Genomic DNA, 18822 nt, shown 5'->3' on the forward strand with positions numbered 1-18822 from the left:
CTATAGATAAGATAAGCGCCCCTCCGCCCCCCTGCCCCAAAAGAATAAGCGCCCCTATAAAATATAGATAAGCGCCCCTCCCCCCCCCCTGTCCCAAAAGATTCAGAATTTTTTCTATTAAAAAATAAAATTTATTTATTAACAAAATTACCAACTCAACAAAGAGCCAAAATGGCCAAGTCCAAAATAGGAAATTTGTATTGCTAAAGATAGTGAATTTTGTGCAACGTGCTTATTCTATGTAAAAAGATACATAAATGAACATTTGACGAAAGGTAGGCTTGCTATTCATTCTTGAACTGAGGAACTACCGAATATTCTCTTCAAGAGTATTTTATTTCTTGCAAAAGACATTTTGGGGAAACTATGTAAATGAGTAATATCAAAAGAAAAACTTAATTGCTTACAAAGAAGCATATCAAAAAAAGTTGTCAGTAGTGCATACTTGATTAAACTTGGAACATATGTCTAGGTAACTTGTATAAGAAATGATTTAAAGATCTCTTGGGCCAAAGCTTTTATACAAAGCAGTAAATTATATCAATACCATTCAAGACCCAAGATCTGATTCGAGCTCTTGGAAAAAGTAAGCTAGTGTACAATTATCCACTGGGATCTCGATGAATATTTTTAAATTTCAAATTGTTTTTTTTTTTACAAATTCATATTGCCAAAAATTTAAAAAAAATAAATAAAGTTATCAGGCATAATTTTTAATTCAAATATGTTTAAATTTTGTCTAACTACTCAACTAATCTCAGCAAATCAATTTTATAATATATGCATTATTGATTTGCATAAGAAAAACGGCCAATTATAGGTAACCGGTAAAACTTTTATTACGATCAGTTAAACAAACACGTACCGCACTCAATTCTCTTAAAGAGCCAAAATAGATTCTTCTTTGATCTTTACAAATAGCCATATATGACAATGATAGCTTTTACTGTGGGTTTAAACATTCTAGTTTTTTTTTAAAGCCCAAATCTGTTGTTTCTCAGAGTGTTAATGTTCACAGAGTGACAACATTGTTTTCGGATTATAAGTTTACTGGGTGAAACAAATAGTTTCCAAATAAATAAAACAAGATTTATAAGGAGATATTGGAGCTTTAGTAATTTCACGTCTTTAGCCTAATGGAGTCATTCTAAATCAATAAAGTTTAGAACAAATTGGTAACTTCTCATAGTTGGTAACAGCAGAATTTCCACCCAAACTCCCTCTTATTGAGACGCTATATTTGTTTCTAAAAAAATTTATTTGTAAGATTTTCCTAGACTGGTAATAGTATTAAATGCATCGTAAAAACTTGTAAATAAGCAGAGAGGAGCCTCTTAAAACCAGGCCCATTTTAAGGGATCTGAAAAACCAGCAACTGGACTTCATAAAAACAAACAAAAAAGCGCGCCTCAACACTCTAGAGGATCATATCACAAAAAAAAACACTCTAGAGAATCCCTTTAAGCTGCTTCGTATATTAATTTTGGCCCATATTCAAGGGAGGACTTGGATACCCTCGGTTATGCCTTGCAAACGAACTTACAATGGTAGGTTTCAGTCAAATCCTCTCTTATATCGTTCACCAAACAAATAACAATATACAGATTGATTTCACTTTTTTTGGAGGATAGGACTTGCTCATTTCATGCATTTTCAGTGCATAAGAGCCCTCTTACACAACAAATGTGTCGGCATAAGTTAGGGCCCAGTGACACGCCATAAGAGAGGTCTGCAGGAGAGATGCAATTTAAGCCCGAAGCGGCATCAGCCTCCTAGCAAGACACTCATTATGATGAAGTTGGCATCAGTCGGTAGTTGAGTGGGACGGACAGTCCAACTCATATTTCCATAACTTGTCATTCCATTCCTTGTCCAGTCTGGACTTGAAGGACGCAGCCGTGGCCGTTTCATGCAGTCGCCGTTTCAGCTTGAAGGCTATTCCACTCGTTGACAACACGCTCGGAAAAGAAGTGTTGCCACGTTCGTGTATTGACAGAACGTTTTGACAGCTTTTTTGAGTGTCCTCCTGTGTGGTGCTGACTTAAATGTTTGGTAAAAAGGGGGTCATTTGGTTGTGCCTTATACTTGTAGGTCTGCATCATATCACAACGGCGGCATCTGAAGACAAGTGTTGGCAGCTGCATGCGTTCCAGTCTCTTGCTGTATGAGAAATCTCGTAGACCAGCTATGCACTTTGTACCACGCCTCTGAACTCTTTCGACTAGACTGGTATCATTCATATAGGAAGGGGAGGTGAGCCATTCACCAAAATCCAAAACAGGCCTAACTATAGCCTTATAGAGCCTTAGAAAGACTGTACGGGAACGGCTGGTTATGGTGCGTTTGAGGAGACCAAGGCTTGAGGAAACTGCTTGTTGCCATTGGCCGTGAAACTTTAATTGTTCGTCTATCAGCACACCTTGATCTTTTTCTTTGGGACTTGTCTTTAGCACTAAGTCAGCCAGTGAATTGGGATTGAATGATTGGTACTGATGGGGTTTGTTGCTCCCAAAGTGAAGGACACTGCACTTCGTTGTGTTGAAGTTGTGTAGTCAATCTTATGCCCATGTTTGGATTTTTCGAATGTTACACTGCAGACTTTGTTTATTTGCAGGCCCGAAAAGTTTTGAGTCGGCGGCATTGAGAGTGAAGTTGTTTTCTGTTCCGTTCACCATATCGTTGATGTACATGAGGAATAGGGTCGGGCCCAAAATAGTACCTTGGGGAACATTACCTACAACATCATATGAATCGGATAAAACCTCGTCGCCATTAGCTGTGAAGAGTCGAACCTGCTGAGTCTAACCAGTCAGAAAGCGCATGACCTACTGGATAACGTATGCGTGGGTACCAGCTTCCAAAAGTTTCAAGCTGAGACGGTTGTGTAGTACCTTGTCAAAAGCCTTGGCTAGGTCTAGTAAAACCAGGTCCACAGGGATTTCTTTCTCCAGGTGATCTATTATGATGCTGTATTTTTCAAGGAGATTTGTCTGAGCTGATTTTCCTGGCTGAAAACCGTGTTGGTCGGGGGACAATATATTATTGTTACGGAGATGTGTCACAGTCTCATCCTTCAATCTACTCAAGGGTTTTCGCCACTGCTGACGTCAGACTGATGGGTCTTTCGTGCTTGGTTTTGGTGAAGTCAACTTTATTGACTTTGGGGATGACTTGGGTCAGCTTTCCATCCCTGGGTATCCCTTTGGAGTCAAGTAACAGTCGGAATATATTCCAGAGTGGTTGTGCAACTTTTTGGGTAAGCTCAAGCAGTAGTCTTGGGTGTAAGTTATCAGAACCGGGCGACATGTTGACGTCTAGCGCTTCAAGTTACTTTGTGACGACAGGGGGAGAGTAAAAGAGGTGGCACTGGGTTAGAGATGTATGATGGGTTATGAGGAAGAGGGCTATATGGTTCATTGGTGAAAGCCAACACAAACTGCCTGTTGAGGAGTTCGGCAATGTCCTTCAAGTTGGTCACTTCCTTGCTATCATCTGTACTGAGTGATTTTACTGATCGTCTGCTTTGGTCCTTACTAGATACATACTTCCAGAACTTCTTCGGGTTATTCTTACTATCATCAGCTAGCTTGGACTCGTAACTTGCGTAAAGTTTTTTAGTTAGGCTCCTTAGTGTGTTTCGAGCTTTCGAAAACATTTGGTAATGCTTTTCTTTCACTCCTTTATTGCACTTTCTCAAGTACCGTCCCTTCTTCTCCCTTTCTTTGCGTATCTTTTAGTCCATGAATATAAGTGTTTTGGGCTTTGGCGTGAGTTTTAATGACATTTGCGGTTTTTGTCTCATCTTTTCAGTGTTGTTTTTTCTTCTACTGCCTTGCAATTTGAGCCTAGTGTCACAGTTCTAGAATTGTCTTGTAAATTCTTGATTAGTGTCACTATTCTTGAAGCTGCGCAAATCCAACGCTCCCATGTTTCCTATAAATGGGTTTCGGCCATGCCTGTTCCAATAGTGTACCTCGTTATATGATCTAATTCTAGTTTTAGTGGCTACGGGGTATTTTATTTTTTACTATGGGGCGTGATCGTCCCTTACTAGGCTGCTTAGCTACCGCTGCAACCCGTATAAAATTGAGACATTAAAAAACTCTACGTTGTTACAGTGCCAATCTATCTGAGGAGAAAAAGAAAGAAAGAAAAGATGCCGTATATGGAGAATATCATAGTTGTAGCCACGTTTCTTGATTTTCAAGTCAATGCATATCCCTTCACAACACCCCTGTTCGAGAGCTATGGAGAAATTTTCAGATTTTTTCAGGTAAAAACAGAACAACCATCTCTGCAGAAATACAGATGGGAAGGACTACAGAATTTTCAAACAATGGGAAACTTAATCTCTTCTTAGAAACGTTTCTGAATGTAGATACACCGATACAGTTCACAAGTTCAATGGGTTTATTAACAAAAAATAATAAATCACACATAATCAAAATACTCAGTCCATTCCTGGACGCCGAGAACCAAAATCATTACAATTTAACATAATACGCAGAATGGTCACCGCTCCTAATCTCAGACACAACCATACTTCTCATTTACCAAATAACTAAAACTATTACCTTCCCGTTCCTTACCCTCAGGGGAAACCACCCCGTCATATTTAAAAATCATACATTTGTAATTTAAATTTACTACTTAAATTTAATTCTAATTTTTTTTTTTTTATTAACTATTCATTTGTAATGCTATTAAATGATTTTTTACTTTTTTTTAAATGATGCGAGGGAGCTCCTACCTCTCAGCTCTTCTGGGATCAGGTTCCATATCTTTGCACAAGCTACGTTAGGAGCGAAATCTGATCGCACGGTCGGGGTGAAAGGTATTTGCAGGTTTGATGATGATCGGGTATGCAAATCATGCTGGTCTGAAATAGGTCGAAATAATCTTTTAAACACAGATGGCAGGTCTCTAGCTAAAAACTTGAAGACTAAGGTCAAGCATGTTAATTAATGCAGGGACCCTAGATGACCAGTACTCTTAATTTTTTCCAATTAATATCAGGCATCGTTGATGAATAGAATTCAGTTTTCGCAGGTGGGATTTAAAAGTTGATTGCCAGATCATTGCACAATACTTTAAATGGGGTTTTAAAAGAGCATTTTAAAGTAGGACCAATACTTCCTGCGGCACAATTCTTTTCAGTTTTTTTATTATGCCAAAATTCCGGGATAGCTTCAACTCTACTGCTTGAATATGATGCACGAATGATAGGTTCTCATCGAAGAGGATTCCTAGGTATTTTGCAAAATTCTTTTCGGGCCGACTAATTACACCTCTGGATGTCCGGATAGCACATATCTCCGGATGGACACTTCCAACCCGGGAAAAAAATAGAACGCAAGATTTCTCAACATTAATAACAAGTCGGTTAGCATCCATCCCGATATACATCCCCTCCAGGACCTCTCTCAGTTTAAACTTGAGCGTTGTCTTATCCGTTTTACAGTAACCAAGCTTGGTGTCATTAGCAAAGGCCATGAGCTCATCATCTTCACCTTCGGACCGGAGGGAGTTTTCATCCTGGCACAAGTTACAGCAGCAAAGAATTGTTCGTGCCGGGTTTAGCACTCGACTCAGATCGTTAACATGGATCAGGAAAAGTAATGGTCCTAATATTGAGCCTTGGGGAGACCGCAGTTAACAAGCACATCGTTTCCTGGATCTTCCCCCAAATAAATCCTGCGGTCCCTCAGATATGATCTGAATCAATCCAGAGCCTTACCTCTTATTTCCTAGATTTTCCAGTCTTCCGAGAAGAATTGAATGGTACTTGCTAACAAATGATTTCCTGATGTCAAACAGAGCCGCTGTAGGTAGTAGACCAGAATCCAAAGCTTTGTTCATCCATAAATTTAACGCCTTTAGCGAATACTGTGTGGAGTGCCCTGGTCTGAACCCAAACTGGTGATTATTAAGAAACCCTTTCTTCTCCAGAAACTGGAGTAGCTGTTGTTGCATAGGTTTTTCAATAACTTTTGAAAAAACTGAGAGATTAGAAATAGGTCTGTAATTAGCCGGGTCAACTTAAGAACCCACCTCGTGCAGAGGAATTATTTTAGTTTTCTTTAGCAGTTCTGGGAAAGTGCCCTTGTGCAGAGACAAATTTATGAGGTAAGTAAAGGGCTCTATGATTGAAGGGGCAACTGCTTTTAACACTTTAGTATGTAGTCGGTTAAACCCAGAAGCCGAATTGCCTCTTAGATTTAGTACGATTAGCAGAATTTCAGATGGAGAGAAGTGCTATTGCCATGGACTTAGTGCATGCCGGGCCAAGGTAATCTTTATAACTCTTAAAGGAATTCCCAACATAATCTGCTGTTTTTCTGCCCACTTCTGCAAAAAATGTTCCCAATGCATTTGCAACGTTATCTGGTGCTGTTACGGTGCCTCCATTGACAGTTAATTTATATGCAAGCTCAGGTGGGGGGCTGCTGTGACAAAGTATAGAGTTAACAACCTTCCATATTTTCTTATAATTTTTGCCACTTTCATCTATTTTCCCACTAAAATAATCACGTTCAGCTTTACGTAAAACCGGCAGATGACATTTTTTATATTTTCATACTTCTCCAGTAGTATAATACATGAGTTATTTTTGAAATCAACCCAGAGTTTATATTTCCTGTTAATACACTGGTGCAGTTTATGACTATTCAATAGGCTTATGGGTTTATTTTTCCATCCCGTCTTCTTTGAATGCTTTTCAAAAAGGCAATTCGTATGTATTCTCATTAAAATGTTTTGAAATTCCTCGAATCTTGAATTAACATCATCTGTACTCATAACACTCTCCTAGGGTGTGCTATCTAGAATTTGATTAAGAATTTTCAAGTTCTTGTTATTTAGTGTTCAGATCGTGAACTCTTGCTTAATCAAAGGATTAGGCTTTAGATATTAATACTTTATGTTGAAATTTGTAATCGGAGGGAAGTGATTTGAAGGGTCGAATAGCAGAATTGAGGCTGATGCTGGAGGCAGAGTCAAAAAAATTCCGTCAATCAGTGAGTGAGAAATGGCAGTTCCTCTGGTTGGAATCGTTGGCGAGGAGTATATATTCAAAGCAGACATTACACTAAGCAGATGTATCGCACCGGAAGATAGAGGATGAGTAAGATTGATGTTGAAGTCCCTAATTAAGACGGCTTCATTACCTTGTTTCACTAGATGATCCAATATTTGGCTTGAGTTTTCCAAGAATGAAGAAACACATCATGCCAGTATGTAGTATTCTTCTCCATCAGTTGATTTCTTCTGTAGAAGGTAAATATATTTCCATGAAAAGTGATTCCTGGCTTCGCTCTATATTCCGGGTTAAATCTTTTTAATGTATACCGAGTACTCGTGCCGTGTGTAAATAGATAAACTTCCCCTCTTCAATGCTGGTCTTTGCAAAAAATGGTAAGTATATCCAGGTATTTCTAGAAGCGTATCTGTTTGTCTTTTTAAAAAGGTTTCGCAAAGTCCGACTACATCTGGCTGCAACTGTTGACAAAGAGTCGTTATATCCGCGAATGATGAGCATAACCCTCGACAGTTCAGTTGAATAACAGTGAGCTGATATTCAGAGCATCCCGAACTTAAATTACACACTTTTTCATAACGGCTTCTATGAAATTCACTTGTATCAAATAACGGGATATCTGATTCATTATTAATTTCTAAATCAAATATATTTTATAAATCAAAAAAATGTTCTTCCATCTTTATTAATCTAGCATTACTTTGGGTTGTTGAGAAGGAGGCACCCCATGGAAGATTTGAACAGGAATTAATTATTTATCAAGATACAGAAGAGAGGCAATGGCTTTACCTTTCAGAGGCGTAGTAGACCACTCTACTTGTTTGTAAACCCGAACTTTTCTTATAACACTGAAAAAGAAAAACAAAGCAAGAACACACGAAAAGGAAAAACATCTCATTGTATAAATAGAAATCAAGAATATGCAAGCGGCAAATTACACATAAACACTCTCTCATGGCGCAGTTATAATACTTTCTAAATTTAAATTATTCATCAATTTTACTACTTTAATTTTACCAATATTCACTCCTAATTACTTCAGTATTATAGCTGCCCCACAAACCTCACAAAATATTAACAAAAAAAAAGAAAAATTCTAAGCGTCCTAATTAGAATCATTCGCACCGTCTAAGCCAGTGCAGGGGAGCTTGAGCGGATCGTAGCATTTGTTTGGAAACTTCATCCACTGAGCCGGTGTTTATTCTTTTGTTTCTAACCAAAGTTTGATACCTTTTTAGATTAGACGCGTTTCCGCTATTTTCTCACTCGCTAATTTTGAATTTTGTATCTTATAACCAAGAGATAAAAGTTCTTTGTGTCGTTTCCCGAGATCAGCTGGCAAGTCAACAAATACGCTCAAACCGTTTTCTTTAGTTTACCACACTCTTTCATTATTTCTGACCGATCAAAATTTTCAAGGCTAGCGAAAATTGCATCAGCGGAATCTTTTCGTTGCGCGCTGTTTCTCAGTGTTTGACCGCTAGAGCCAGACGACTAGGCATTTGAGGGTTTCTTTGAAATTCTGTATACCGTATTCATCTGTATCTCGTTTGCGGTACATATTCCGAGTTTTAATTCGAAGAAGCCAACTACTTTCTGACGGAGATATTCGCCATCTGAAGATTCTAGACCGTGGATAACAAGATTGTTTCTTTTTGAGTATAGTTCTGACCAAAGAGCGGTCGATTTAAGTTTTAAAAGCTTGGATCTGAGCAACCTGTTTTACGACCGTAGATAGTTTATTTTACTACTGGAGCCTTGTGATTTTATGAAGGACTTCGTCGGATCGGTCATCAAAATAGTGTCTCGTCACTGCCATAATTGTTGACTACAATTCAACTATGCCTTCAAAAATTTTAAAAAAAACATAGAGTAATACATACCCGCAAGGGCCCCTGTATGGTAATAGAACCAGCTATCACTCTGGGCCCGCTTTCAGGAAATGCAGTGTTTGAGAAATTCAAATTTGACGTTCTTCCGACCAGCGTTATTGAACTATCCAATCAGTAATTATCCAATCTCAAATCCCACTTTTCGCCAAAAGTCTATCCCCAACAAATTAATTAATACACATAGAACAGGATTATACGTCACTATAATCCAAAGCCAATTGTTGTTACGAAATTCACTGATTTAATAATGTTCATAAGTTATCCGCTTTAGATTTTAGATGTGTTTGCTCTGAACTCTGAAATAAGACTGAACCCCATCAACTCAGTCTCAAAAATGGTACTGTTCCATTTTCTCACTTCAGCTTTAAGATTTCAAAACTGGCCTTCGATTTCAAAACTGGCCCTGATGGAATTCACAATTTGATGTTGAAAAATTTGCCAGGCACATTTGTTGAGCTACTGACAGAGTTATTCAACAGATCTCTCATAGAGCTATCAGCATCATCTGGATGGAATAAAGAAACAGTGATCCCATTTCTTAAGGCCGGAAAAGACCCTACCCTGGTTGACTCATCCAGCCCCATGTCACACATTTCTTGTGTTGCAAAACTAATTGAGAGGGTGATAAAACAAAAAGTTTTAATCCGATTATCAGACCACATTCATATTGAACAGCTTGGATTTCTCCATGAAAGGAGCACCGCAGATGTTTTAGCTAAACTAGAGAATTTGATCAAACAAAGCTTTAAAAAAGGGAAGGCAGTCCATGTAATATTCTTCGAAGTGGAATCAGCATTTGATAGAGTAGATATCAGGCAACTAACCAGATAGCTATCTATAATGGGCTGACCAGACCTAATCTTAAATAGGATCTATCCATTTTTGATGTGTAGGGAGTCTTAGGCTTCCGGTGGTGGCTCCTTTTCAGATGTTAGGAGGACAGCCTTTAACATTGAACTCCCTCAAGGGGCTGTTCTGTGTCCTTTTCTCTTCTAAGTTAAGTGTGACGATATAAGCCTGAAAAACGTCTTTAAAGCAGAGGTTTTTCTCTATGTTGATAATATTGCTGTTGTAGTTTTGGGGAGAGACACCTTATGCTTACAGTCACCCTCCGAAGAACCTGTATCTATGCTGTTAATTTAGGAAAAAATTAATAATATGCTATTCTCAAGCAATAAGTCAGTCAGTGCGTTTTTCCACAAAATACATAACCGGAATGCTTTCAAACCACTGGTGAAACCGAATAGACATGGGATTGTGGTTGCAGAACATATACGCTTTCTGGGAGTTGTATTTGACAAAAAACTGACATTGAAACCCCATCTGGATGAGGTGATTGGCAGTCTCAAACAACGAGAAAACTTCATAAATGCTTTTTGCCTTGGAAGAAGAGGAGCCCCTACAGCCTTTGCTTCAACTATTGTCAAGTTAGTGGTGATATCCTAGATAGACTATGGATCATTTATATATGGATTCACCAAGAAATTTCTCCTGAAGAAACTTGACACAACCCTTTAAGCAATCTTACGAAGAGCCCTTGGCTGCCTAAAATCAACTCCTATTACAGCTATGTACTATGAAGTGGGGATCCAGTCCTTTCACTCCAGAAAATATCTCCTTGCAAGAAATTTTGGAAAGAAGATAAGACTCAAGAACCACATTATATATCAAGGAATCATTAACCACCACAACCCTGATGTCCGCTACAAAGCAACTGAGATGCCCTTTTTTCAGAGATTGCTTTGCCTCCCTGGTATGGAAGAGTTCATAGAGAATGGCAGACTGACTGTTAATTTGGATGGTGATACTCCCAGCGCCTCCAAAGGAATTGGGGAACTGATTATTCCTAAGATCAGCATTGGAAAAAAAGGAAGACCTCCCTTAAACAGTGATGAAAATCATATTCCTGGGAAAGTTGGCAGAATACCAGGACTACATCTAAGTTTACACAGATGGCTCAAAGACAGAAACAAATTGCAGCTGTGCAGTAGTTATACCCTCCCAGGGCCTGTCTCTTTCTTACCGCTAACCCCCCTACCGGACTATTTTCTCTGTAGAATTTATGGCAGTTAAGTTTTCTCCTCAAGCAGTATCCAGCCAAACACAGAACAAACATTAAAAGTATATTTCCTACACGGATTCCCTGTCAGCTCTGGATTACCTTTCACACCAGCAGCACCAAGCAAGAAATGTTGCCATGGAGATTGAAAATCTGGCTACACAATTTGCAAGAAAGGGTATATCAGTCCTATTTAAATGGGTTCCAGCACACTGTGGTATAACAGGAAATGAACTAGAAGACCAGGCTTAAAAACAAGCCTCCCATCTGGGTCCAATCACTCCAACCCCTATTACCTATCCTGAATTCCTGTCTTCAATCAGTTCAAAAATTTTGAAGGAAGAAGAGGCTTGGCTCCGTTCTTTTTATACCCAGCTTATTGGATCTCTATAATTAAAAGCAGCTGTCAAAACAAATGTTCCTCCCATCTCACATCCTTTCAACTTGTCTCTTTCGTTTTAGATGTGGCAATGCAAAGACAAAATCAACACTATTCGAGTAGAAGATAACCCATTCCCTCAACTGCGACATTAGTGGACCATGTACAATATATACTCTAAATATGGAAAATTTATTCTAAATACATTTCCGATGTCAATCGAACTCCCTTAATAAAGTTTGAAATTCTGTTTAAACTCCCATTTATTAATCAGCCAAATATCCCTTTGAAAAGCACCAAATAAGAGATGATTAAATTCGAAGAATTCCAAAAGGCACTTTATGTCGTACTCTGTAGAGATTCGCATTCTTTGTTCTACAAAACAAAAGGCTTTTGAACATTTTAGACACTATTGACAAATTTCAAAGGCGAAAAACTACGGGCTTTTTACAAGCATAATGCTAATGAGATGGATTGGAATTTCACAGAAAGTATTAGACAGACAAAGTAGGACATTGTTTGAAACTTAGTTGGAAGTTTTTATTAAGAATACGGGCATATTTAGTGATTAATATTGTGAAAAAACTATTGGATAGTTTTGGCTCCATAATGTCTGATTTTGTCAGCATAAGAGTAAAGTGGCAGGCCTTCCGAAAGGAGATGGGTCAGTTGTAAAATAGTGATTATTGCTCAGAAGCGGAATTCACGTTATATGATAGCGAAGAAGTGTTTTTCGGGGGATTATGTTATTATCATTTCTTGTATGAACATTCTTGTACTGATGCTTGCATTTTGAATTTCGATACTGTATGATTAATCATGTAAGTCTATTAAACCTATTACTTTTCTAATTTTTTACAGTTTCGTTTTATATGTACGTATCTAGCTTTCAAGAGTAGTCATCTAGTTCGTATGCCGTCCATTGGTACGCTCACGAGGAATCTGATAACTATACTAGAATGATTACGGAGCTTATTTGATTAGCCCTTATTTCAAACTCCCCCCATAACATTTGGCAGAGTCAAAAGGTAACATCTGACACGGTCGTAATTTTGGATTGAAGTTTCTCTGACCGAGTTGGTCATTTCACAAGGAAATTCAAATTCATTAGTTAACCTATGGGACGAGTTCCGGTAGCGAGATTCCCCTTTGATATCGTCTCATTTGATCTATATGGAACAAGTGGAGGTTTACTTGTTTCTAACAGGGGCCATACTTGTATTCTTTCAGTCATAGATCACTTTTCTGGATTTACCTTTGCAAAAGCTTTAAAAAATCAAGGCGCTTATGCCACAAGTAAGGCGTTAGCGAAAATATTTTTAAAATTTGGCATCCCACATAAGGTCATAAGTGACAATGGAAGTAACTTTGTTTCAAAAGTAACAAAAGACCTAATGAAATTTCTCAACATAGAAAAGTTAGTAACATCTCCTTATCATCCACAAGCTAATGGAACAATAGAGAATAGGCATAAAATATTTTCAAATGTACTAAGTATTTACACTAAAGACAAAAGGAACGATTGGGACCAATTCTTACCCTATTTAACTAATATAATCAACACCGCCTACTCAGAAACAAATAAAGACAATCCTTTTTACTTACTTTTTGGTCGTGATTTTAGAATCTCATATGAAAAAATCATCGAGTCCCGGCAATATTAGAATAACTCAGAAAATTATCAACAAGAATCCATAAATCGGATGAGAAAAACTTACAAAATAATCAGACAAGAGTTGGAAAAATGTAAAATAAATCAAGAGCTAAGAAACTTACCCAAAGTCAAGGGAAACATAAATTTTAAAATAGGAGACTCTGTCTACCTGAAAAATGAAGCAAAGACAGAAGGCAAGAAACTTTCTAATAAATATTTTGGACCTTACAGAATAATCAAAAAGTAAGATAACGATTTTAAATTCAAAATGGTGAGCTCAGATAATGCAAGAACTTATCAGGAACATGTTAGCCGAATAAAAATAGCCAAATTCCCGGAAAAATGGGTATCACATCCCTCATCTACCGAATCGTTAGACGCAGAAGATGACCCCCCTAAGTTAAGATTATCTGAGCTAAAACCTTTTAATTTCAAACAAGATTATTTCGAAAATGAAATTGATCAAGAGAACTTTGAAGAATTCTTAGCTATGAAAAACCTAGTTATTCCAAAAAGAAAATCCCTAGTACCATTGAGAATAAAAACGCAAAAAAACCCAAAAAGTTCATCGTCAGAGAGTGCAGGAAAACTAGACTATACGATATCTCCTAAAACACAATTTTTCCCTGATAAAATTTCGACTCCTTGTCCCCCCAAAAGATTTCCAGACGATATGGTTTCCCCCGCCACACCAATAGAGAGACCCCTGTCACTACAGGAGGAATTGAACAGAGCAGTAGAAACTCCGGGTATCATTGTAAAGAAAACTTCTTATAAGGATTCAATTAGGACAAATCTGCGAGAAGCAATGGATCTTATAAATTATCCCATAAAAACTAGGCAAAGTACATTGCCTCGGATTCAAACCCCCAAGGATGACCGGGAAGGACAATTCCATGACATAACCGTATCTAAAGTCAAACCCAAACATTGGACTTCATGGAGGGAAACGCTAATTCACAGAATGCCCCATCCCCCTGAAGACATGGTATTTAAACAATGGAGAAATCCCGTAAAAAATTTTGATTCCTCCCAGAGTTCTCAAAAATCTTTCAAATCTCCCGATTTGAAAACGCAAGGCGAAGAATTAGAGAATAAACCCTCTACTTCCAGAGGAGTAGAAATTTACGAAGGAAGGGCAGGTAATACCTCAAGAACACGAAGCACCACTTCTCAAAGTTCTAATATGGAATCATCGGAATCCAGTTCCGAAGAGTCCGATGGCGAATCAGATCAAATGGTAGTTAAAGAAACAGGGAAATCAAAACCAACTTCAGCGGCCGCACACGCAAAGGAAACAAAATTGAAAGGGCAAGAATTTTTGAAAAGACAATACAATAAATTTGACCTCATATCACTAGCTAAACCAAAAAAGAAAAAACCGCAAGAAACAGAAGAAAAAGTAACAACACAGTCAGGCAGAACGGTCAAAAAACCTGACAGATGGAAATATCCCTAATAAATGTCAAGTCAAGTATTCGTGGAGTAGGGTGGTTGTGTCCGCAACCTTCAATTAGTTAGTTCTTTTTATTACTCGTTGAAGGGGGCGGATTTCAAATTCCTTATGAGAATCAACTTGTGATCATCATAGTAGAATTAGTAATATGCAAATAAATTTAACCAAGTAAATAGTAAAAAAAAAATGTCCCTTCTTCCTGATCGAGCTAAAGTGGGAAGCTCGTGGTGGGCCGATGGTGACAAATATTGTTTTTAGGTTCTGTTTGGCAGGTTCCGCCTACCGGGTAGCTACCTTACGAAAATCAACTATGCCCCTGCAAATGTGAATCAATCAGTTTGATAATCTATAATATAACTGGTCATTGACATCAATAACGGAATTTGCATCAAGAGAAGCGGATGTTCAGTCTCCCCCACGGACGGTGTTTTATTCAGTATGTGGGAGAGACTGTGCCTATACTCCTCCGTGAAATTCAACTTATAATCCTACAAATTAATGTAAAGTCAGTATACCCAGTTCTTAAAAATACGCCCCCCCCCGCAACAAACCAAACGCCCATATATCGCCCTAAATATCGCCCAGCTAGAGGGGAAGTTAAAACAAAATATAGAAAAAGAAGCGCAAAACAGCTTGGTTGTTTGCAGTTATTAATAAGACGTTTGCAAAGGAATCTCAATATCAAATATTTCTATTCTAAAGGACCCACTCAAACAGACCTCTTAGTACTTGATAAGTGTAAAGCTCCAAAAATTTGTTATAATATAGAAAAGAATCCCCAATGTGTTAAGTATGAAGGTATACATCATCCCCTATCAGAGATTCAATACTACAAACAATTTTTATTTGACCCGGAATCGGAGGAATACAAATCCCTAGGTAGTAAGCTATTTTTGAAACGTATGAAAACACGTCAAAAAAAAGATGCATATAAAGAGAACAGTAAGAAAATCAAAAGAAGAGTCTAAACTGTAAATTTAACAAAAGATATACATAATAACTATAATCATCATAGTATCCTCAACGTAGGAGTTATTGTAGCTTCACCCGCAATGTATTATTCATTAAAACTAAAATCAAAAACTTCTAGATATACGCTGACTTCTGACGATTGCTCACGCGTACAGCCTTCACCGAACAAACATAAAACGGAACTAACGATTTCACCGGTCTCTACGTCGAAAAATCAGAAAGAGATAACCTGCTTGGAATGTTACTAACCCCTTTAGGTAGATAATTAATTTATTAATAACATGAAGAAATTTTCTAGTTGCCCGCAATTAAATACACCACAATTAGTGTCAGAAACAGCACATCATATTTATCCACAGCGCCTCGCCTATAAAAAATGTCATAGTCTAAATAATGTAAATAAGTTATTAAACGAATATGCATTAATAAGAGTAGTAGAAGAATTAGACTTTGTCACGTTACATTTCCTTCTAAAACCACCTAGAAATTCCCTAGAGGACAGAGTAATCTTAAGAATAGTGGCAAGTTTAGTATATTGTAATTTCATTCCAAGAATAAGACCCAAAACAATAGAAAGAACCAGACTGGTGGCTAATATGACATTTACAACTCTCTTAAATAAGATCCCAATGTTGAAATATCCCCTAATTGCTGAATTTATCGCAGAAAATCTGTGGCAAACCCAAGATGAGAGTGGCATCGCGACGATATGGCCACTTAAATTTCTCACATTACTAATCGATCGAGGGTATAACCTATTGAATAGAGGAAAATTCCTCACAAGTTTGTATAAAAATTGCTGGAATTTCTACGGCACAAACCCAGAAATAAAATCCAACACATTGGAATTTTCCGCGCAAGGTTATAACAACAAAGATGATCGCACCAAACCTTTTTGAAGAAGATGAAAATTTTGGATCCAAAGTATTTCCCAATTTTGATATTATTGTACGTGAACAAAAATGTTGTAATAAGTCACATATACAGTTAATTTTTAGAGTAGTAAAAGTTATAAATAATCCACTTTCCCTAGCCGAACAATGTCGTAAGGTAATTCGTGAAACTATGAATAAAAATAGCATAGTGAACACTTTGACTAACCTAGAACTTCCGAATGATCTGTTGGTCTATCTAATGCATATGGACACAAATGAAAATAATGAAAACAACATAGTATTTAAGTTGAAATTTCTAAGCACAAATGTGTTATCATGGGAAGTTCATCGCCTCAATACCATGCTAGCACGATTAGAAATACGCGAAGAACTACCGAAAGATACGGCAATCTTGAAACCGAACATAAATGAACATGGAAAGAATCATATTTGTAAATATGGTCGAAATGCCCCTGCAACAAGACGTATCGTGAACCTCCCCGTCTATAAAGGTTATTGCCAGGAAAGTACATATATGTAATGTAAATAAAAAAAGTCAAGTAACTTGAAGAATTAGGGTATATCCTATGATAAGTTAAACCATACAATTACCTCAACGCTCTCGTGTAAAAGAATAATTTTTGCATTGATGCAGAGCCTAATGATTTTACTTATAATAATGTCAATAAAGTCCTTAAAAGATTGATAACGAAAATAGGCTACCAATGTATTTTTGTGTATGTTAATTGCTTACTTATTTATATGCTACTTATTGAAAAAAAATATATATATATATACGCCCCTTGGCAATAGTAACTAAGTGTTTGAAGTATATCCCGACCAGTCATAACAGTATATAATCACCAGAGTAGAGATAGAATTTCCATAATATTTCTAATTTTAAGATGTCGTTCATCAACAAAAACTCTACTATGCTTGTAAACCAATCTTGTTCATTAAATGATGTAAAATAGTTCAAAAATTAAATCAATAAAAAAAAATTTATCATCATAAGATTGCCTAATTTAAAAAATTTAAAATTTCTTAACAAAAAAAAAGAAGAACAAATAAAATTAACTTTCCAAAAATAGATAAAATTAATAACAGATTAATTTTAGAAACAAGAAAAAAGATGAGGCTTAAGAACATCATCATAATCCTCGTTGTTCACGCAGCAGCCCAAGATATTGTAAAACATGGAGTAATATTTAAACATGAAAATTCGCTTCTAGCCAGCCATAATGCATGGAAAATCTTTATGAAATTGGATCCCAAACCATTTGAAACCTTATTTCAACAAGTAAAGAGACTGGAGGAAAATACAAATGAACTCAAGGAATCCATATTTCAATTCCTAAGATCCGATAAAGGATTACAGGCCAGTAAAATGATGCATAGTAAAGACAACAAAGAATTCCAAGTTCCAACTATCCCAAAATTAAAATCAAAATTTGTAATAGATGATTTTGACAAAAAAATGGCGGAAATAGACATGGCACTGGGACCCGTTATCACAGAAAATAGAAAGAAAAGGTCAACGAATAACGTTTAACGCTTATCGAAGGATCTTAGTGCGATGAAACCCATAGAAAGTCCCAAACCATTTACTCCAAGGAAAGGAAAACTTTACGATGGAAATTACGCAATGCTAAATGAACTACCGAGCCTGTGGACTTTCCTCAAGGAATTATGGCAAAACCATGCTGAGGAAAATGTTACGAAGCAAATATTGTCTAAACTCGCAAAAGAGAAAGATTAAAGACAAATTATTAACCTAAAAGAATTGAAATTTTCAAATACACAGCAAGATAATAGGAACAAAAACCCTAACGAAGGGAAAGAAAAGACACAAAAACAACCACGCCTGTTTATGAAGAATCAATAAGAGAAATACAATCTTCAATGTCAGAAACTACGACGAACACAGTCCCAGAAATGAGCGCACTTAGTAAGCATTCACCTAAAAATTTGACCACACTGACTTATCTAAAACCAACAATAATAACAAAACGGACTTGGTCTGAAGGGCCCACGTTTACGCGCACCCAGCCGAAGTTCATATTTACTATAGGCCTAAGGGCAAGAACTCCAGTAAGACATACCGAGATACAAACAATAAAAGTACAAGCGGTTATACCAAAAGAAAAGAAAAATAATTATGAGAAAGAGGACGAAAATGACTACGTACACAAGAAGTGTTGGACCATAGATGGCAACTTGTGCTAGATTAGCAATGGCCGACGAGCCAGCAAAAGAAAATATTGAACCATAACCTGACCTAAGTGAGAAAAACGCCCAAAAAGTGTCAACTCACCAAGCCTTTTTAATATTATACAGACAAAGATTACAAGCCTTGTTTGAACTATTTAATACAGAAATACAAAAATTAAAACAAAGTACGACGCGAATTTTTGAAGTATTTTTTTCGAAGAAGCAAATATCGGAGATCGACAAGCCTAATTCCCATTATCGGAGAACTCGCCTCCCGCCTTTTTGGTT

The 18822-nt window shown here is 37.1% G+C and overlaps 2 protein-coding genes across 2 annotated transcripts in view; both read left to right on the top strand.

Moving 5' to 3' along the window:
- The window catches only part of eIF1 (eukaryotic translation initiation factor eIF1), a 64449-nt gene that overhangs the window by 12175 nt on the left and 33452 nt on the right, over window positions 1–18822 (top strand). The window lies entirely within an intron of this gene.
- Window positions 13289–14479, top strand: LOC148945635 (uncharacterized). Its single transcript, XM_089099455.1, has one exon. It carries the CDS (start codon window positions 13289–13291, stop codon window positions 14477–14479), a length of 1191 nt encoding a protein of 396 aa, XP_088955581.1.

This window comes from Artemia sp. Qi Xiang Cuo, chromosome 13 (genome assembly GCF_049724085.1).
Source record: "Artemia sp. Qi Xiang Cuo chromosome 13, ASM4972408v1, whole genome shotgun sequence".
In the NCBI taxonomy this organism is placed as follows: Eukaryota; Metazoa; Arthropoda; class Branchiopoda; order Anostraca; family Artemiidae; genus Artemia; species Artemia sp. Qi Xiang Cuo.